Below are 22026 nucleotides of genomic sequence, written 5' to 3'. Positions count from 1 at the left end.
TTAATTAACAAATTAAATTAATATTAAAAATTAACAAAACAAATACAATGGAACACAGATAACGATCATATATGGTTTTGTATGACTTGGTGACCCTCCTGTTTCTATTTGAATTTCACACCACTGCCATAGGTAACCACCACTTGGTCTCCTACAGAACTGCAGTCCTCTTAGATAAACAGTGGGGCTAGCCAGAAGGTTGCTAACATAAGATCCTCCTGTGAGATCATTCCACTGTGTAGGGTAGAGCTAATTGGGCACGCTGCTGTTGACAGTAATAACCATAATGATAACAGGAACAAAACAGTAGAAAAGCACCCTGGAGCAGTGGGAGGAACATTGTGCCATATGCAATATCATCATGTATAAACTGCTCTAAGCCTCAGTTTCCTCATCTATAAAATGGAGATATGGTGCATACCTCTGGTTCCTTGCATGGAAAGCCATTTGCAAACTACAAAGGGCTATGAGCTATGATAATGACAGCTTGTACTTATCTAGTACTCTCATTTTTCCAAAACAGATACCTTCTTTCTATGAAGACCTGGGTACAGTTTTAATCTTAGAACATCCCCATGAATTAGGAAGGGACATGTACTTTACTACCATTTTGCAGATGAGATGACTGAAGGCTAGAGACGTGATAGTTTGCCAAAACTGCACGTTAGCAGTTTGGATACTTAAGTCTAGGTATCCTGACTTTCAGTCTGGAGCTCCTTCTCCAAACTCTATACTTCTCAGCTGCAGTCCCCTGCTTACTTCTTCTTGGGTTTTTTTTGAGGCAATCGGGATCAAGTGACTTGCCTAGGGTCACACAGCTAGTGTCTGAACTCAGGTCCTCCTGACTTCAGGGTTGGTACTCACTGTGCCACCTAGCTGGCCCCCCTGCTTACTTCAGTACTCCTTACTAAATAAGGAGGTGAAACAGAGCCTACACATTTTTTTTTCCCCTTCCAGTAAACACAAATTGTAGACTTCAATTTTAAGAAGTGAGCTAGGGAGAGAAAGAGAGGAAATGTTCCTTCTGGCCACAAAAAAGCACAGACACCCTGTACTATTTCAAACTGTTTTTAAAAATAGGCCAGATTGCACCTTGGTTGCAACGCCCAGGCAGCCAGAATGTGCAAGAAGGCATTTCCTCTGCACACCCAGGCCCGCCATGCTATGGAGGCTTGTTAGAGGTGAAAAGGGCTTATAAATGGTTATTCTGGTGCTTTTAGTACTAACCACCCACTCCTAATCACAGCATGAGGGACTCACTTGCTGAACTCTCAGTAGTAGGTGGCAGCACCGTGGTAAGGCTGGAAATCACTCCCTGAAACTCAACCTCAGCCTACACTCAAAGCATGAAGGACACTTACTGGTTTCACCTCTTGTTTCAGTCAAGTATCTGAGGAACACTGTAAGCCAACACACAAGATGACGTGGGATTGGATGAGGTTTTTTAAAAATTCACATTTACAGGTCATTTATAAGGGCTCTAAAGGTTTATTAAAAATATATTAGATGGCATTTCTCTATAGCTGCAGAAGCATTTTTTCCCCTTAGTTACTGAACACCTGGTGATTCCTACAAGCCACCATAACACACATACTTCAGTTCCAGATATTCATCAATACCATACTTTGAACCTTCTCGTCCAAGACCAGATTGCTTCACCCCGCCAAAAGGGCATTCCACAGTGGACAACAGTCCTTCATTAACTCCAACCATGCCAACTTCTAGCTGCTCAGCCACCCTCCAGATCTGGGCTGGATCCTGAGAGTAGAAATAACCTGCCATAGGGACAAAATATTTATATGCTATAAGATTATATTTACAACCAAGGCCACTCATTATCTTTGCCCTGAACCAGTTGTCCTCCTCCTGTCCCTGGCCTCATCACTCCTTTAGTCAATGAGGCTTGAAACCCAGGAAACCTCCTTCCTTGTCACCCTATACCCATCCAGTCACCAATTCTGGTCAATTTTTTGTGTCATCTCAGGTAACTAAGACGGCATAATAGATAGTGTCTGGCCTGCCATGAGGAAGATCCTGACTTCAAATCCTGCCTTGGACACTTACTAGCTGTGTGCGAACCTGGATAGGTCATTTCACCTCCATGTCTGCTTCCTCTTCTGTAAAATGGGTAGGTAGCACCTACCCCTCATAAGGTTGTTATGACTATCAAGTGAGGTAATGTATGTCAGGTGCTTTGCAAAGTTTGAAGCACTAGATATAGGTTATCTATTAGTTATTCTTTCCATTTCATTGTCCCACTTCGAGCCCAGGGCAGAGCAGTCTCCCTGACGCCAGGCCTTCCTCCCTTGCCTTCATCCCAAACCATCCTATACACAGGTTTATCTTCCTAAAGCAATGCTTTCATCAGGTAATTTTCCCTCTCCCCAATCTTCCATGACTCTTTATGGCCAAACTCTTCTGATTGACATTCACAACCTTCTACAAACCAGACGGAACTTTTCGTTTTTTGAAATTTAACTAATTTTTAGTTTTCAACATTCACTTTTATAGAACTTTTGAGTTCTCAATTTTCCCCTCCCCAAGATGGCATGCAATCTGATATAGGTTATACATGTACAATCACATTAAACATATTGTCAAATTAGTCATGCTGTGAAAGAAGAATCAGGACAAAAGGGAAAAATCATGAGAAAGAAAAAACGAAAAAAGAAAATAGTCTGCTTTGATCTGCATTCAGACTCCATATTCTTTCTCTGGATGTGGATAGCATTTTTCATCATGAGTCTTTTGGGACTGTCTTAGATTAGGGGTGGGGAACCTGCAGCCTTTAGGCCACATGTGGCCCTGTAGGTCCTCAAGTTCAGCCCTTTGACTGAATCCAAACTTCACAGAACAAATCCCCACCTCTGTCTTAGACCATTGCACTGCTGAGAAGAGCTAACTCTAACAAAGTCAGTCATCGCACAATGTTGCTGTTACTGTGTACCACGTAGAACTTCTCTTTCAATCTTTATTAAGTACCTACTGAGTGCCAGGCACTGTGCTAAGCTTTCCAGTTTTATTTCCTACTATACCTCATATAAGCCTTCCACTCTAGTCAAGCTGTTCTAGTAAGGGTTCCCTTAATACATTTTGTATTTTCTATCCTTATGCTTTTTATACAATTCCTCCCAAAGGGAATGCCTGTCTTTACCCCTACTGCCCGAATCCTTCAAGGTCCAACTCAAATGCCTGCCACCTTCACCATGAAGCTTTCTTGATCATCTCAGTTCAGTGATCACTTGTTCCCCCAAAGCTCTATCGGACTTATTGTCTGTACCACTTACAATATATATTTAAATGTCATACTTTGTACTGCAATTACCTATCTTTTTACGATGGCTATCATGTATAGACAACATGGCTATGTGACCCTGAGCAAGTCATTAATCTCTAGGCAACTCTAAGACTAAGTTTCAAAGAAGGAGACAACCTGTATTGGTACAGGGAGTCTCTCCATTTAGGACAATGAAATCACAGTTCTGGTCCCTATCTCCATAGCTTATGTACTACTGGGTGTACAAAAAACCTAACAGGTACATTTCTAAAGAGAAAGGATTGTCTCATATCTCTTTATTCCCCCATAGTGCCAGGCACACAGTAGGTGGTAGATATTTACTCCATCAATGAAATTACTCCTTCTTTCCCTCACACCCTCACATATGCCTTTAATGAGGTTAGAAACACAGGGTGGCTACTTACCTTGGCAAGTGCCATTGGGTATTTTCCTGCTTTCTGCCTTGCTTGCCCAGTTCCAGACAAGCAGAAAAGCTGTGTACAGTTCAGTTCCAATACATTTCTAAGCTACATTTTTAATTTAATAGGTGCCAGAGGAAATGGGAAATCCTTTCAAAGCAGTGGATTTTTTATAAGAAGTAGTTCAAAAAACTGCAGTATGTAAAATTATATTTTACACGCACACGTGCGTGCATGTGCACACACACACACACACACACACACACACACTTACTTTCATATGGAGGTTCACACTGATGTCCTCCAGAGGTTATGATTGCCTATACTGATGAAATTAGTCTTAAAGGACTAAGGTAAATGAAAAGGATTTTTTAAAAAGAGAAGCTTCCAGCCAGTAAATTGGAAGAAGACTTGGTAGTTAAATAGAGCCTGGCTCTGCTGTTTGAAGGGTGAAGGTCATAGTGGCAGGTCTGAAAAGTTAACTATTCAGGTTAGTTAACTTTAGCTCACTGCACCTCTAACTCTTGCCAGGGGTCTCCACATGTGTGTCATAGGGAGAACAAGAAGAGAACATTCTAAAGCACAAATCCATCACCCTGACTGAAGAAAATAACAGAAAAACCAGGGGTGCTATTGATGATAAATCAGATCAAGCAGAAAGATGATATAAAAATCAGGGGAAATGATAAACGGGATGCTCAAGAAACACTAGTTTGAATATGTTACCAACAATCGTTAACCCATCAAAACAAATGAACAACATTGGCTTCCAAACTTACCTGCTAAACCTACATCCACTGCATTGGCGATAGCAAGGGCCTCTTCTTCTGTATCAAATCTGCCAAAAAATTTTTTTTGGTGTGAAAAAGACATTGGCAAAATGGGTGAGTAATACTATCCCTTCCTCTCCTCTTCCCTATACTTTCTAAATTGTGCACATTGTCTAAGGGATGCGTTTAGCATCAAGAATTCTCTGGGTTCTCAGTTCTGAAGGAAAGATTCAATATTTGGGGTGGGGTATTTTAAACTGATGATTTTTCTCCAATGGGACAAGAAGATCCCAGAATTTAGAGTTGGAAGTGACCTTGGAGATGAATCATTTCTTTGTACAACCGAGGAAATTGTGGACAAGTTCATACAAGTGGTAATTAGCAGGGTCATAATTTGGACCCAGACCTTCCTACTCCAGTTCCAGGGCTCTTTGCACTACTCAAGGAGATACTACAGCATGTATCACACACTAAATGGAAAATTATTACAGGGAGGGAAAGTGAGTAGATTACTTTTCTTTTCCGTTTACAAATATGTATTGCTTTTCCCTTAACTCCAATTAGTCTGGAACAGGTCTCAAAGTCAATCTACTGAGCAGATAAGAGCATTTTTGCTCATCTGCCCAACAATACCACACATCACAGGAAGATAAGCAGTTTATTTGGAAGAGGGGGCAAGTGGCAGAGAAGCTCTCTGGACCTCCAGTATTGCCCTTGACAATGCTCATAGGATCATATCATCTCAGAACTGGAAAAGACCTGCAAGGACATCTCTTCTAATCAATACCTGGACATGAATTCTTCCTACAACATTCTGACAACTGGACATCCAACTTTTACCTGAAGAACCCTAGTGATGGGGAACTTCCTACCTAATATTTATAACAGTGCCAGGAACATAAGTGTTAATATTTCCTTCCTTTCTTCTCTCCCTTTCTTTTCCTCTCTTCCTTTTCTTTCTTCTTTCTCATATTCCTTCCTTATTTCCTTCACAAATTTAATCCATCTTCTCTATAATACTCTATCCTATGATACTATGAACTCTCTGACACATAGATTTAGAGCTAGAAGACAGTGCACAGGTCCAGACTAATGCTTTCATTTTACACATCAGGAAAGCCCAGAGAATTCCTGGTGACTTTGGACAGGTCAGGAATTGACCTAAGATCCTCTGAGTCTTTCCCCATACTCCAGCATCATCATTCTGACACACATGCTTTTTGCTGTCTTTTTGCTACACTCATCCCACTTGCCATTATTTTGATCGCTCATGTGCCTGTTTCACCTATCCTTTTAGGGAAGTAATTTATGATGAACCCACCAGCGATGGTATTGTTCAACATGGCATTTATTGTCCTGTGGTATTTACTGTTGTGGTAATATGGCATTGGCTGCTGTAAACCGATGAAAACAGAAATAAGTAGAACCAAGAAGACAACATACACATTGAGAGGATTAACAACAAAAACCCCAGACTGAACTCTGTGTAAATACAATGACTAATCCTGGCTTTGAGCAAGTGATGAGAAAACGCATCCTTTTCTCTCTCTTTCCCTTTCCCTCCTTCCCCCTCTTTGCAGAGGTGGGAAACTATGAATGTAGAACAGTACACATACTGCCAGGCTTGGTGAATGTGTCTGTTAGTTTTGATGAAAATCCTAAAACAGAAGTTTTTTTATTCTTTGTTTCAAGGGATGGCTGGCAGGGAAGTGGAGAGGAATACATTCACAAGTCAGGTCAAAACAAAAGATATTTTTAAAAAAAGAAAAATAAGAAAAAAACTGCCATATTTTCTTTTCTTTTCTCCCTAGGAAGACTGCAGCAAAATTGTAAGTATCGAGGGCCCAAGTTTTCATTACAAACATTAATACTTTTCACAGCTGAAATGCCTCAACCACCTCCACGTTTTTTTTCTTTTTGTTAAAAACGGAATGTACTTAAAACAGCTCCAAGACCACATTTAATCTAAAAACCACGGCCATCAGATCTCTTGAGCTGTTCCACTTTACTCCTGGGAATGTGATTGCTTCTTCTGCACCGCTGATGGCCCACAATTCAGAAACGTGCCTTGGTTTCCCTTGCCCATTTTAAAATAGGACAGCTCTTACTTAATAACTGGTGCCAGGGGGCCAAAAGTTTCTTCCTGAGAACACAGCATATCTACGGTGACGTTGCTAAGGAGGGTTGGCTCGAAAAAGTTTTTTCCAAAGCTGTGCCTTTTCCCTCCTGTCACAATGGTGGCTCCTTTGGAAACAGCATCACTCACATGTTTCTCTACCTGCATGAAACAGAAAATAAGGTTTGGAGGAGCTGGCTGACAATGCTTTCTAGTAGGTACAGAGACATTGAGATACTGTTGTTTTTAAAGAGCTGAGGAAAAAAAAAGTAGGTAGGGGCATTTCCATAATACAAGTCACTTTAAATGTGGTATTATATTGAATGTAGTTTTAAGATGTAGTATTTTCTACAAAATGCCCTTCTGTCCTAAGAGGACACTATAAACACATGTGTTGGAGGGCTTAGTAAATGGCAGCCCCTAGAGGACAACAGACAGATGGCAGCCTTATATTTCTGGGCCTCAAAGCATTCAGCAGAGGCTGGCCCAGCACAAACCAGTTCTGTTGAACAAAGAGGCCCTCTTGGCTAGTGCTCCAGAAATTCTGGTGATTTTCAGAACAATTTGAAGAACACAAAATGTCCCTAATACAAGCCCTTGACCTGCTGCCCTCTATCCAGCCTATGGTCAATCTAAGGAATGACCACTAAATTAGAGTCATAAGCATTATTAATAAATATCTCCTTATATACAAAGCATTTAATTAGGTTTGGTGGAGGTAGGGAAGGAACTCTCAGGGAATGGGGATAGTTTTGGAGACTCTAATCCAGACCTGGCAGGGTCAAAGGATGTGGGGAATGCCAGTGTTAAGAGAAGGCACAGGTGGCAGATTGGAGCCTGCATTTTCTTCTGGGTTGGGTTTGTGTAACCTCCCCAGAACTGCCTCCTTACTGAACTAAAGCCACCCTGGTCCAGCTGTCATGGTCCAATCCTTCAGCTTTAGAATATATGTGTGTTCTTGGGTGGAATGCAATTCCAAGCAACCAAATGAGAGACATGGAACATGTCAATATCCTCAAAGCTCAAACTGAAAGGTATGTCTAGGATATCTTTCACGGCACCTGGGGCTGCCATGGGTGGGGTGAGGAGTGGACATGGGGGAGGCTGATGAAGCATACTCTAGCTCTCTGGGATCAGAATGCATTGGTCTAATCACTATAGGGCGTTGCTGGGAGGATGTGGTAGGGGTGGAAGAGGGAGGAATTATGATTCCATCCATCCATCAATCAACAAGCATTTATTAAGCAACTACCAGATATCAGGCCCTGTTTTAGGCATTCAAGATACAAAGAGAAAAACAAAACCAGCTTTGCCCTCACCAGAAACTACTTCCTCAAGCTAATACGGTATATATACCCTGGTAATCCTCCCCAGACTTTATTCATAGCTTTGCTCAGGTGAGTTGACTTGGGATCATGACCAGAGGGGCTACAGTTTTTAATCTGTTAATCTTCATTTCCTTTGTTTTATTTGGTGAGTGTGCAAAGATGCTGAAGTTAAACCACTAAAAAACAAAAGCAACAAACCACAGTTTATTATCCCAAGCCTGCATCAGATGATTTTTTTTTTTTAACCTTGACAGCACTAGAGAAATGACAGGCTTTTCAGATTCTCAGACAGGTCAGAATAATAATCTGTGGCCAAAGTACAGGGGTCACAGGATACACACAGCATGCAGTGATGTCATAAATGTCCTGATCCAAAGTGCCACAAGCCTCCCTGAAGGGGGCAGGGAAAAAAGAGTGAGCATGGGGGAGGAGAGGAGAGGAGAAAGGGAGACCATGAAAAAGAGGCAGAGACTGGAGGGGAGAGAAAATAAAAGAGAGAAGAGACTGAGAAGTAGAAGAGGGAAAGAAAAAGATGAAAGCAAAGGGGAAAGAAATTTTTTAAATGGGGGAGGAGAAAAGTTGAGAAGAAGGGGATGAGGAAAAACTAAGAAAAGGTCATAAAGGAGAAGGGAGATAGAGGGAAAGATCACTTCCTTTTACTTGAAGGCTTTTTATTATCTTCTGCTTTTCTCTATGGAGCCTTAATTCTCCAATTCAACAGCATTAGGTACCAATCAGCTTTTCTGCTTACGCTGATGAATCCTAAAATAGAGTTCACTTCCTGAGATATTGTCATACTTTCTGTAGGAGCACATGATCCTGCCAAGTAGTCCCAGTCTGGCAGCAGCTAATGCTCTTCTGTTTTAGAGGAAACAGAATTGGGGGGGGAGGGGGAAAGGGAAAGGATTTCATCTTGCCTTCTTCCCTTGAGGAAAGTTCTCTTCCTTCTTAAGGTAGACTTGTTTTCTTAGCAAAAAAGTAGTCTCTCTTTGAACATGGGAACTTAGGACAACTGAGGCAGTGAGGTTTAGTGGAATTATCACTGCTTATGAGACTAAACTTTGAGATCCAGGTCTACTGAGCAGGTGGGATTTCTACCAAGAACATGGATGGTTCAATATCAGGAAAACTATCAACCATAATTAAGATAACAAAAATCCCATGATTATTTTTAGATCCAGAAAAGGCTTTTGACAAAATATAATATCCATTGTCATTAAAACAATGGAAAATATAGGAGTAAATGGAGCTTTCTTAAAAATAAGTAAATATCTATGTGAGCCCATCAGCAAGCATCTGTAATGGGAATAAGATAGAAGCCCTCCCAATAAGCTCAGGGGTGAAGCAAGGATGCCCCTTATTATCACTATTATCCAATATTGTACTAAAAATGTTAGCTATGGCAAAAAGAAGAGAAAAGAAATTGAAGAAATTAGAATAGGCAATGAGGAAATACAACTCACTCTTTGCTGAGGATATGATGGTATACTTAGAGAATTCTAGAGAATCAACTAGTTGAAATAATTAACAATTTCAGCAAAATTGCAAGATATAAAATAAACCTACATAAATCATCAGTATTTCTATATATTATCAACAGAACCCAGCAGCAAGAGATAGAAAAAGAAATTTCATTTAAAATAACTGAGAACCAAGTCTATTACTAGGTAGCTATGGGACACTGGGCAAAAATCATTTGACTTCTCAAAGCCTCAGTTTCTAAAACTGTAGCTGGCAAACTACATTCCAAGGGCCACAGCTGCCTATTTTTGTAAGGTCTACCTGTGAAGTAAGCATGGTTTTTACATTTTAAAATACAAATAAAACATTATTTAAAAACCCAAATACCATTCTTAGCTTGTGGACCACTGGCAGAGGGGATTTGGGGCTAGGGATGGTAGTTTGCCCAGCCCTGGACTAGATTTCTGTGGTGTGCTTTCTTTTATTTTTTTCATAAACAAAAATAAGAGATCAGAAACACATTCCATATTACCTGCATGATTATGCTTTTAGACTAAAACATCATTACAGATAAAAACAGCACAATACAATCATAGTACAACCAGAACAAGTTAGAAAACATGCCCTTTAGGCAAAGGATCATTATATGGCTTTGTTGAAACCCATGGCCCTCAAAACTACATGGTAACGATAGTAACAGTCACAGCAAATACAGTTTTTGTTTTATCTCTTCCTCAAACTACCATGGACTCATAAAACCCAGGGAATGAAAGTGCTTCTGGTAAGTTCAACTCAAGAGGGAAAGAACATGTGAAAAACCACCCCACCCAGTTCTAACTCTCCTACACTGAGCTGTTGAAACATGTTGAAACATCCTTACCAACATGCAAAATGTGGGTCAAAGGACAAAGATTGGATGGAAGAGCGATGGAAATTAGAATCAAGTTGTTCAAAACTTCCAGTCTATTCTTGATGATTTGATTCCTCTTCCAGCATCAGGGGAGGCAGTGTGATATAGTGGATAGAGCTGGCCTCAAAGCTACAGAGATCTGGATTCAAATTCCACCTGTTACATACTAGCTATATGACCCTGGGCGAGTTATTTAATGTTTCATTGTTCCGGGCAGCTCTCTAAGACTATAGGTTGCAAAAAAGTGCCTACTTATGTTGGTAGAAGAAATTTCCTCACCTGGGAGTTCCCTATAACCAATAAGATCACAAGTCCAAGCTTATCCACAGTCCCTATCCTCTATCCAGCACCAGATCCTTCCTTGTCACAAAAAGAGAAAATATTACTCCATTTCTTTATTTCTCCGTATGAACCTGAAGGTTTAAAATAAAAAGAGATGGACATATAGGCGGGAACATTTCCAAAGCCAGGAAAATTTAGGTGTCTTAGAATCTTCAAGCGTTATGATTCTTAGTCTGAGATGAGTACTTGTTGACCTACCTTGGTAGGGTGTAAAAGATAAGTGATTCTGCTAACAGTCTGATAACTTCAGGATATATTCCCACATATGCGTGAATTTTGCTCTATCACTGAAAACTCATTTTGGCAGAAATGTTATAGGGCATAACTGAGAAGCATCCGTCAAGCACTCTGTAAGGTTTAACTAAATATCGGTCTTGCCCAAGCTAACTGTCATGTAGTTGTGGCTTCATCTCCTTTCTCTCCGTTTAACTTCTTTCTGCCCGTCAGCATTCTAGTGAGAGGCAATGCTGTAAGGTTCGAAGGTAGAGAGGTTTTCCTGTACCCCCTCTCCCACCACCTGAGGCCCACATGTGGTCTATAAATATAAGCCACAGTTCTTTGGCTCAGTTTGTTTGTTTTCAGTTTAGGTGAAGGAGATTAGAGGTGATGACTACCTTGTGAACTGTGAGATATCAGGAGAGTGAGCCATCAGCAGACTTGGGACTGGAGTCTACGTTAAGTCTATATTAAGGTCTGCAGCCTCTGGTCTAGCTCTGAGGCCCAGAGGAATGAGAATCAACCTTCAGGACCTCGCCTAGCAGCAGCAGAGACAAAGGCTATGCTGCATTTGGACATGAACCAAGGGTATGCAGGAACTACGTTAATTCTAAGTCCACTCTCTTCAAAGACTCAGGTGGTATTAAGAGAAAGTGTTTCCCCGAAGTCTTAAGGAGAAATGTCTGTACTAATGATATTGCTGCATCTTTGAAATAAACGTTTCTTTGTGAAACTAATTGATTAAATGGACCTAGGGGCTAGTCAAATGGTGGTTAACAGTGGGGAGAGCATCCCTTAAATAGGAGCATTAGAGAAAGGTGCACCTGACCTCTCAGAGGTACCCTCCAGAACTTCGAGATGTGCCTGACCTCATTTTGAGAGAATTAGGTCAGAGAGTATTTGCTTTACTCATAGAAAAAAAAAATGCTGTATCCTGCAACAGCTGTGGCCATGGCCAAATTTGGGAGAAAAATTGCAAATGGGAAAGATGGCCATTTCCCCACAACCTAATCATCTCCTAAAGCCACAATAACTTATCAAAAAGATCTGCTGTGTCATTTTATTTTAGGCATAAACTACAAATAAACAGGGATACTTCAGTATACTTTATTCAAGGCTATGGTGACTATTTTCGGTCCTATATTCTCCTTCTATCTTTCTCTACTTTCTGAGGACAAAAAAAAAAAATGAAGCAAAATTACTTAATAATAACTGAAATTAATATACAATTAGGTGCTTCCCATACATAATAGCATCACTTCCTAAGGTAATATATCTATATGGGTATAGAGATAAGGAAATAAGGGCCAAGGGAAAATCCAGTGACTCGTCCCTGGTCACATGAGGTAGAAGGCGGCACAGGATCTGAACTCCAAGGCCATGTTTCTGCCCGCTACCCTGCACTACCATCTCCAAGGCTCAGGTCAACTCATCTTGTTTCAGGGGTTGCGTCTGGTATTTTCAGTCAGATGGTGTGGGGATGAGGAACATGGCATGCTTTGTGATTCCCAAGGAAAGAGCTGGAGATTAGAACTACAGAAAGCATTTGTTTCCAATAGTCACAGCAAGAGATTAGATGGGAAGAGAAGAAAAGAGACTGCTTCAGTTACCCCCTGTGAACTGGCAGGGCAGGGACACAAGGGACTAATGGGTCTTTTCTGTTATTCCTCTCAGCCTGCGCCAAGGGACCAAAGCAAAACCTTTGAGCTAGACAATGGAAAACCATCCAACATCTTCACATACCTTCCCCCCCCCCCCCCCCACAGTTTAAGAAACTTCTTTTTGAAAGCAATATGCTCTGAAGTCTTATGAGAATTATAAGAGTCTAAGAGCTCTCCCACATCTCAGTGTTTCAATTTGTTTTCACAAGGGACACAGATGAATGTGATTTTGGTGTGATCAGCTCAGTTGCTAGGCAGTGAGAGCTTGGCAAGAGTTATATAATAAAGAACCCTCCCCTAACTTGTTCCCTGGTATTTTCAATAGACCTCTAAACACTCCAGTGATTTGGCATTTTCCACTTTGTTGCAGCAAGGCTGCCAAATTTTGGGCTGTTACAGTTTTTTTTCATCCTGGACAAGTCCCAAACTACAGGCCTCAACCCCCTCCTACTCTCTGCTGAGACAACTGCTTCCTGTTTTTCTTTTTCTCTTGCATTCACATTCCACATCCTGATATTTCTGGCTAACTGCTGATGATAACGAGAGACATAATTTTCTTCCTGATTTTAAAGATGGTGGACAGAGACATGGTCTTGCAACCAACATCCGAGTTTTATTTTTATTTCTGACACATACTGGCTGGGTGGGTGACCCAGGCAAATTATTTAAACTGTGTCTCCAGTGACCCATCCAGGAGTTTCCTATGTCACTGAAATCACAGGTCTAATTTCTGTTCCAATAAGAGCAGACCACCCAGTCAATATATTGTATCCTTAAGTTAACAAGGAAATTCCTCAAGTGACTCTAAAAGTTTAATAAAGTATAGGAATTAAGAAATTGTAGAAACTATATATATAGGAAATTATAAGAATTATTATATATAGGAGAGTATAAGAAATGAGAAAGTATAGTAAAAATCCTCCCAGTTGTGATCATCCCAAAGTGTGACATTTAAATTTTAAAATTGCCAAGAAGAATTTTCACCCCCTCAACCTCAGTTTTCCCCTCCATCTCTAAATCCAGAGCTAACCACTTGGGATTCTATCTCCCCCTGCTGGAAATTTTAGGAATTCAATGAATATTTGGGGAGAGTATGAAAAATGTCAATTTATGATAAAAGGAAGAAATATGAGAACAAACCCAGCATTTCAGCCAGTACACAAACTTGTTTTCAACAGTCTTCCTGCCTTCTCTCTAACATGTTCAGTGAGACTTAGAAACAGTATTTCTTCATCATAAGCCCTGGAGGGAGGGAGGACTGGAGATTCTGGAAGGTATCATCTCCACTATAGAGCTACAGAAAGGGAGGTGCAGAAGTGAAGCTGGTTACAGGGCCTCTGGGGGAATTATGGAAAAAAGAAAGAGAAATGAGATTTCCTAACTTCTAGACTCACGATCAATCTTCCATGTTTATACAGTTTAACTCGAGAAATACATGAAAGTTGACTTTATTCTGTGACTTCTTAGAACTGAAGACGTGCTTGGAAGGTTCTACCTCTTCCTGTCTGTTTTTTGCTTTTTTGTCTTCTGTTTTGTTTTTTTTTTAAATCCCTGGCTTCCTTCAAGATTCATCTCAAGGCCCACATTTTACATGAGATCTTTCCCGATTCTCTACACTTGTTTTGTGCCCTTCCCTCTAGGGTTACCTGTGGAACGTTGTTCAGTTGCTTCAGCTGTGTCTGAGTCTTCATGACTCCATTTGGGGTTTTCTTGGCAAAGATTTTGGAGTTGTTTGCTCTCTTGTTTCTCCAGCTCATTTTAAAGGTGAGGAAAGTGAGGCAAGCAGGATTAAGTGACTTACCCAGGGTCACAAAGCCAGTCAGTATCTGAGGCCAAATTTGAACCAAAGGAGATGAGTCTTCCTGACTCCAGTCCTGACACTACCCACTGAACCACTAACCTGCCATGAACATAGTGAATGCACTCACTCATATTTATGTTAAAAGGCAAGTTTCTTGAGAGCATGAGTTATTTTTTCTTTTCTTTGTATCTCTACAGTATTTAAGCACAGGGCATAGAACACAGTAAGAGCTAAATAAATGCTTGCTCACTGACTTCTTCCACAGAAGATTTGAGGACTGACAAAAGATCTACTAGCTTAGCTGACAATGTTAATACTGAAAACAGAGACTGAGCGTTGACTGATTCCCTTACCTTTTCCACTGCTTTTTCATTAATCAATGGGCCTTGGGTGGTTCTCTCCTCAAATCCGTGACCTACACGCAGCTCTCTATTAATGGCTTCAGCAAATTTTTTCACAAAGGAATCATGGATCCCCTTTTGCACCAAGAAACGATTTGAGCAAACACATGTCTAAATATAAAAATGATAAAACATGAGAAGGGTTCAAAGCTTTTGACTCAAGTTAATAATCCCTGACTATTATCTATTAGAGGTCCCATCAGAGTAGGCAGGCCTTGTTTATTTCCCACCCAGTCTGAGTCTTGCAAGCACAACCTATCTGGAGACTTGGGTGACATCGCATTTTTTCTTTAGCCTGGAAATAAAACAAGGGGTACAAAATGGCATCTTTCTCAGTCTCAAGTTCTCTTTATCTATTAACCGCTAACTAAAATGCAAGAAGTAGTAAAGTGGGCCAGCCTGTTGCCTGACAAACAACAAGGAGAACTGAGAATAAATAACAGTGGGTAAGAAGGGGAAGGGGAGGAAGCATTTATAAGAAGCGCCTCCTATGTGTTAGGCAGTGTCCTAAGCAAGAACATGAAGTGATAAGTACAAGAAACAGGAAAAGGGAGAGGCCAAGGGGAGTCACGACTGTTTTGTGTTCCTTCCTTCTTCAGCAAAGTTGGCAACATCATGGGGGAGCCAAAGTGAGCGCCTGCCAGCCTTTATCCAAGGCTAGTAAATGTTGTCATATATATCTCACTCTCCCTGGCCCTCATGGACGACATACATAGGTTTTCTCAGCAAAGAGAGGTTGCCTTTTTCTTCTGGAGAAGTGTGCCTCAATTTTACAGATGAGTAACTGAGGCAAATAGAAGTTAAGTGTCTTGCCCAGGGTCACAGAGTTAGTAAGTGTCTTCAGGCCCAGCACTTTATCCAACGTACCACGTAGCTGCTCTGAAATCAGTTTCAACAATCCTCCATTCCGTACGTTTTGGGCACTAGAGCCAATTTTTTACTTTGTTGTTATTACTCAGTCATTTGACTCTTTGTGACCCCATTTGGGGTTTTCTTGGCAAAGATGTTGGAGTGGTTTGGCATTTCATTCTCTAGTTCATGTTACAGATGAGGAAACGGAGACAAACAGGGTTAAGTAACTTGTCCAGAGTCACACAGCTAGTAAATGTTTGAGGCTGGATTTGAACTCAGGAAGATGGGTCACACAGCTAGTAAATTGCAAATATGTTAAGTTGTGAACACCCAAGCCAGTATATTTGAGGTGCTTGTATGGGAAAAATGATTCTAAAGATTGTTCAAGATGTAAAACTCATTTAAAAGGTGAAATGACCTTGACCTGGGAATATAGATTTATGACTAGAAGAGACCTTGTTGTTTCAGTCATGTGTGACTCTTTGTGACACCATTTAGGATTTTCTTGACAAAGATACTGGAGTGGTTTGCCATTTCCTTCTCTAGCTCATTTGACTGATGAGAAAACTGAGGCAAACAGGGTTCAAGTGTCTTGCCCAGGGTCATGCAGCTAGTCAGTATCTGAGGCCAGATTTGAACTCAGAAAGATGAGTCTACCGGACTACAGGCTTGGCACTCTATCCATCGAGTCACCTAGCTGCCGATAAGTCAGAAAGACCAGGGCTCAAATCTCACCTGTTTGACTTGGGAAAATCTTTCAACAGTTTCTTTATTTTTAAAATGAAGGAATTAGATTCGATGGTTTGAAGAGACCCTGCGTGATGATTCTAACCTCTTAAGTCCAAGACCAAGGTATTGGCAGGGAGCATAGCTTTAAATTCCTTAAGATCCTTATGTTCTTTTTCCTTCTGAGATTAAAAATCTTATATTTCAGTAGTTCAGAGCTGGATTGTGAGGGACTAGAAAGACTAAACAGGAAAAGCCCTGTTTCTCTTCATCCTCTACCAGATAAAAGTTGAGACAGGGATAGGGTCAGACCTGTGATTTCACTACTATATGGAAACTCTTACATGACACTCTCTCTATCAGTGCAGGGCAGCACTTTCTCTGCAATTCATGGTCTTAAAAAATTGCCTCATGTCAGGTTCTTAACCTAGAGTCTGTGAACTTGTTTCTAAGAAAGATTTGGTAAATACATTTCAGTATAATTGGTTTCCTTTTGTAATCCTGTGTATTTTAATTTATGGACTGAAAAACATTATTTGAAGAAGGCACGCAGAGGCTTAACCAGATTGTCATCAGTCCAAGACATGAAACTGGTTAAGAACCCCTATGCCTGCAAGGGACTTGTCCAGGATTACACAGTCAGGATGTGTGAGAGGCAAGACCTGATCCGAAGTCTTCATGGCTTTGAGGCCAGTTCTCTACCTCTTATGCCATTTTGCCTTTGGATATAGAGAACTAGAAAAACAGTATTGTAAAAAATCCAAACATTCAGTGTTTCCTCCATAGCTTGAGAGGTGAAAGTCCTCTGGAAAAGAGTGGACTTAGCCAACAGTTATAAAGCCAGTACTAAATTTATCTACTAACATAGTGGGAGTTTAACCAAGGAAAGATTTGTCAAGGAGGAATGAACCAAAGGATGAGGTGGAAATGGAAGGAGGAAAACAAAATTGATAAACAGATATTCAAAATTATATTTAAGGCAGTGACAAGGCCTTCAATCACAAATTCTGAAAATATTCTAGAGGACTTACCTGACCGGAATTTCTGTATTTGGAAGCCAGGGCCCCTGCCACTGCTTGGTCCACATTGGCACTGTCAAACACGATAAATGGGGCATGCCCTCCTAGCTCCATGGAGACCCTCTTCACTGAGTCAGCAGCATAGTGCAACAGAATCTGCAGTTACAATGGAGAACCATTCATGAACACACATGGAGAAGGAGGCCACTATCAGACTCTATGTAGTCATAGAATTCAAGAGGTAGCAAAGATGCCCTGCAAAGAAAAATGGATGGGAAAGCCCTAACGCTCTCTTAGAAGGCTAAGGCACGGCTTGTTCTGTGTTGTTAGGCAAAGAGCATTAGATCCTGAGAATGCCCACACTTATTTCTAGTTTGGTCCCTACACCTCCATGAGGATCAAGCTACAATTTCACCTCCCCAAAAGGCTCTATTTTCCAGAAAGTCTTTTCTGATCAGCAGATTCAGTTTTCCCTTGATTCTTTCTTATCAATTTCCCTTTTTAGGCCACCTTAAAACAAATCATCTTCTTCTTTAAATTATTTCCCTAAGGGTAAGGCTAGTCTGTGCTAGGGGATTAGCTTGATGGACATTATAGCAGCTTGAATTTTGCTGTGGGAGGACAGAGAACACTGGTTGTCTGCTGCCCTTGAAAACTTAGCCTGGTAGCCAAGCATCACAGATGTATTCCTGCCTGAATTCTGTGCCCACATCTGAGGCCTCTCTTTTCCTACCTCTTTAGTACATAACATTTTCCATTTCATATGTAAAGTATGACCTCTTAAAGTAAACTTTCACAAACCTTTCCTGTTGCTGTTGAGCCAGTAAAAGAAATTTTGGATACCAATGGATCAGTGCAGAGAGCTTCTCCAACCTCCTTGGTCTTCTCACGGGAGCAGGGAACCACATTATAGACCCCGGCAGGAATTCCTGCTTGATTGGCAAGCTAAAATGAGAGCAAAAACAGTGATTCAAAAGACTCTCATTTTAGGGCAAGGGACTCTTGTATTTTTATTCCTAGCACGTAACATATAATACACTGTGCCAGGGGTAGGGAACCTGTGGCATTGAGGCCACATGGTCCTCTAGGTCCTCAAGTGAGGACTGAATCCAGACTTCACAGAACAAATCCCCTTAATAAAAGGATTTGTTCTGTAAAACTTGGATCAGTCAAAAGGCTGCACCCGAAGGCCTCAAGGCCACAGGTTCTCCATCCCAGTGCTACACACTTGCTGATGATGTGGGCCACAAAGAAACAGAGTAAAATAATAATAACGATGATGATAACAAATAATCCAAATTTTCCTTTAACTGTTCATTTTCAAGGGAAAAAAAGCAGTCACAGGTCTAGAAAATTTTTTTAATATTACATAAAACACACATACACACACACACAACTGAAAAATACAAAAAGATAAAAGGAATAGAAAAGGGCCTGAATAAATCTTTCATAGAAGAATGTTGAGCAGTCTGCCCTCTACAGAGTCATAAATCAATGGAGCACTGGCCTCAGAAAGTAGACACACTTAGATGAGGAGCTCCTTGAGGGCAGGAGCTCACCTCAGAATCCTTAGAAGGATTTTTTTTTGTATGTGTTATGGAAATGCTTGTTTTGTTCCATGAATTGAAAATAAAATAATTTAACATTAAAATAAAAACAATTTAATGAATGTTATAATAATTTTATAATAGAATTATAACAATATAATGATTAATAATTTAATTTTTAACATAAAATAATTTAATACATTAAAAAAAAAAAGAATTCCTAGAAGACTGCTAGTACTCCCATTGTTCTGAAGAGCATTCTTGAATGCTTTTTGAGGATGATGAGTCTGTTAACTTTGAGGACCACATTAGAGGCAGTACAAACAAAGTCAGTAGTGGAGAGGAGGTTACTGTAGAGGACAAGGTCATAAATGGAGCAGTAAGACAATGACCTTGAAACTCCTGAGTGTACCTATGTAAAAAGATCTGATACAGAGGACAAGATGTGAAAGAGATGCTTCTAAAATCACCTTCTAGAGTTTGTCCAATTGAAAGAGCCCCAAAAGAGTTATTTAGGTGCATATGATTAAAGGTTAATTAAAAAAAAAATCCCTGACAGAAATGGGAAGAAATATAAACATATGTTTAGTTAAGAGAAAACCATCAGATGTAAATACAAGTAAAAATGAAAAATTTTTCTAGAAGGGTGCTTTTTCTCACCCCTTGACAAATGCTCATTTATGTCTGCTTATGGCACAGCAGAATGTGGGTTAAAGTAAAAGGACCTAGGTTTCAATTCCTGCTTTGTCATTTTTGGTTGTGTGAACTTGGGAAAGTCACAATTAACCGTCAAGTGCAGTTTATTTATAAATAAGCTTTATATAAAAATAAATAGATAATATATACATATACCTGTGCATATATGTAATATATATTATATATATAATTTACTTATAAATAAACTTGATTTATAAAATACAGATGCTGGTGTTTGTTATCCGAGAGTGACTGATTCAAATCTTGGCATCTCTCCTCAAGCCTCCTAAAGCATGCCCCTCCAATCTTCCTCTCATCTGAGGATCTCATCTTATACCATATTGAAAAAGATTAAGACAATTTCCCTTTTATTCCCTCCTGCTTGTCTTACGTCATTCTGACATTATTTCCTCACTATCTTCTCCTTCATTCCATTCTCAGATGGGGAGGTAGCTGTTCTCTTTGTTAAGGCCAATCCCTCTACAGATACCCTTGACCCAATTCCCTCCCAGATTTTCTCCACTATTACACCCACTTTCTCTTATTTTCAATGTCTTTCTATCTACTGGCTCCTTTTCTGCTGCCTATAAAAATCTCCAGTCTCCTCATCCTTAAAAAAATTCTTTACTTGATCCTACCATCTCCTCTAGCTAACACCTTACATCACTCTTTCCCTTCTCAGCTAAAGTCTTTGACATTTACACTTGGTAACTCCTCTGGTACAGGCCCTCATCACCACTGGCCTGTACCATTGCAATAGCCCTCTTCACTGAAGGCCTGACCATGTCAACTCTGTCCGTGCCCAATGAGCTCCAGTGGCTCCAAATTACCTCCAGGTTCAAAGTTCCATGTTTGGCATTTAATGCCCTTTGTAACTTGGCCCTCTCCTACCTTTCTTGTCTTCTCAGACTTTACTCCTCTCCATGCATTCTGCCATCAAGTTACTTTGGCCTACCTCTCACTCCCTGAACAAGATACTCCACATCCCATCTCTGTGCCTCTGAACTGCCATGCCTCCTACCTGGAACACTCCACACCTTCACCCATCTATGCCTTTCAGCTTCCTTGGCTTCTTTCAACACTCAGCACAAATCCCACTTCTGCCTTCCTTTGGTTCTCCCACCTTATTGGTGCTTTCCTCTTTCAGATTATCTTCCATCTACTTTGTGTGTATCTTGAACTTGCCTATTTATTTACATACTGTATCCCCCCAGAATGTAATCTTTCTGAGATCAGAGAGTACCTCTTGCATTTCTTTGTATGCACGGCAGTTAGTGTAGTGCACGATGCATGTTAAGCTTTTAATAAATGCTTGATGAGTAACTTAATGGGTTGGACTAGCTGGCCTATAAAGTCCTTTCTGATTTTAAGTTTATAATCCTACGTATGAATGATACATGAAGAGACTTGCTCACCTCACCAAGGGCCAGGGCAGAAAGAGGTGTATCTTCTGCAGGTTTCACCACCACTGTGCAACCAGCTGCCAAAGCTGCTCCTACCTTTCGGGTAATCATAGCACTGGGAAAATTCCACTACGATCACAAAGAGGGAAAAAAAGCGGTTATAAGATAGCTCTGGAGGAATGTCTGCTTAGTCAATGAGTCTACTGGAAGACGAGTTAGTTAGTGACCAAGTGGTTGGATTCACCACCACACTAAGCCTTCTAGCAAACACTTGACAAGTCTACAGGTAAGATACAAAGCCTACTGGGAAGAGAAACTTTTTTCCTTTTTCAGTAATTAACAAAAGTAACAAAAGAAAAAATCTGTAGGAATGAAATGCTGTAATGCCAGAGATCATTAAAGACAGCAGAAAATCCCACTGTTTCTCTTCAGTAACCTTAGTATGGAAGAAAGATGACCTGGAAGTATAATACACAAGGGGAGAGAAACAGTGTGCTGGGTGTGAAGGCAGAAATGTGGTTCAGATTTCCTCTAGGAGACTACTTGGGTGAGTAACTTATCTTTACATGTCCTCAGTTTCCTCATTGGTAAAATGAAAGGGTTAGACTAGATGATTTCTATAGGTGCCTTCTTTTTTCTAGCTCTAAATCTGTGATTTTATGAGCCTCTGCCCCAGCTGTAAGGTGGGAAGAGACTGCTTAGGATGATAAAGAGAAGGGAGGAAAGCAATTCAAGAAAGGCTGGGCAAGAACAAACTGTTTAACTGGATAGGTCTTTTCACATAAGGTCTGGTCTCCCAAACTAGACTGCAGGCTACTCTTGTAAGGACAGAGGGACAATGTACCATACCTCTCTATAGCCTGAGCACCAATCCCAGTACCTTCGTTAGAAATGCTACCCTTTTTGTCAGTGGCTCAAATGAAAGCACAGATGCCCTGTCTAGCAGATTTTCACAAGACCTGCCATTGGGAAGGAGAGTTGATACTCTACATGATAAAATCACAATCTATAACAATCCTGATAGACTAGAATTGGGGGTGGGTTAATGCTAACAAGATGAAAATTGATAGGGAGAAGTCTG

General features: G+C 40.5%; 1 protein-coding gene across 2 annotated transcripts in view; it reads right to left on the bottom strand.

The window, feature by feature from the left end:
• ALDH5A1 (aldehyde dehydrogenase 5 family member A1) overlaps positions 1 to 22026 on the bottom strand; it is a 38549-nt gene continuing 16523 nt past the window's right edge. Inside the window, exons 4-10 of one of the 2 annotated variants that reach the window (XM_072603964.1) lie at positions 20958 to 21074; positions 18101 to 18244; positions 17312 to 17455; positions 14655 to 14813; positions 6575 to 6744; positions 4476 to 4534; positions 1 to 1775 (exon numbers count right to left, since the gene is read on the bottom strand). In XM_072603964.1, the coding sequence (XP_072460065.1) occupies positions 1570 to 1775; positions 4476 to 4534; positions 6575 to 6744; positions 14655 to 14813; positions 17312 to 17455; positions 18101 to 18244; positions 20958 to 21074 (999 nt within the window). In that variant the 3' untranslated portion in view covers positions 1 to 1569. The remainder of the gene's footprint in view (positions 1776 to 4475; positions 4535 to 6574; positions 6745 to 14654; positions 14814 to 17311; positions 17456 to 18100; positions 18245 to 20957; positions 21075 to 22026) is intronic. The other variant, XM_072603965.1, reaches the window with a different exon arrangement.

The sequence above is a fragment of the Notamacropus eugenii genome, chromosome 4, assembly GCF_028372415.1.
Source record: "Notamacropus eugenii isolate mMacEug1 chromosome 4, mMacEug1.pri_v2, whole genome shotgun sequence".
Classification (NCBI taxonomy): domain Eukaryota; kingdom Metazoa; phylum Chordata; class Mammalia; order Diprotodontia; family Macropodidae; genus Notamacropus; species Notamacropus eugenii.
The sequence above is the reverse complement of the archived record's forward strand: the minus strand, read 5'-3'. Positions and strand labels throughout refer to the sequence as shown.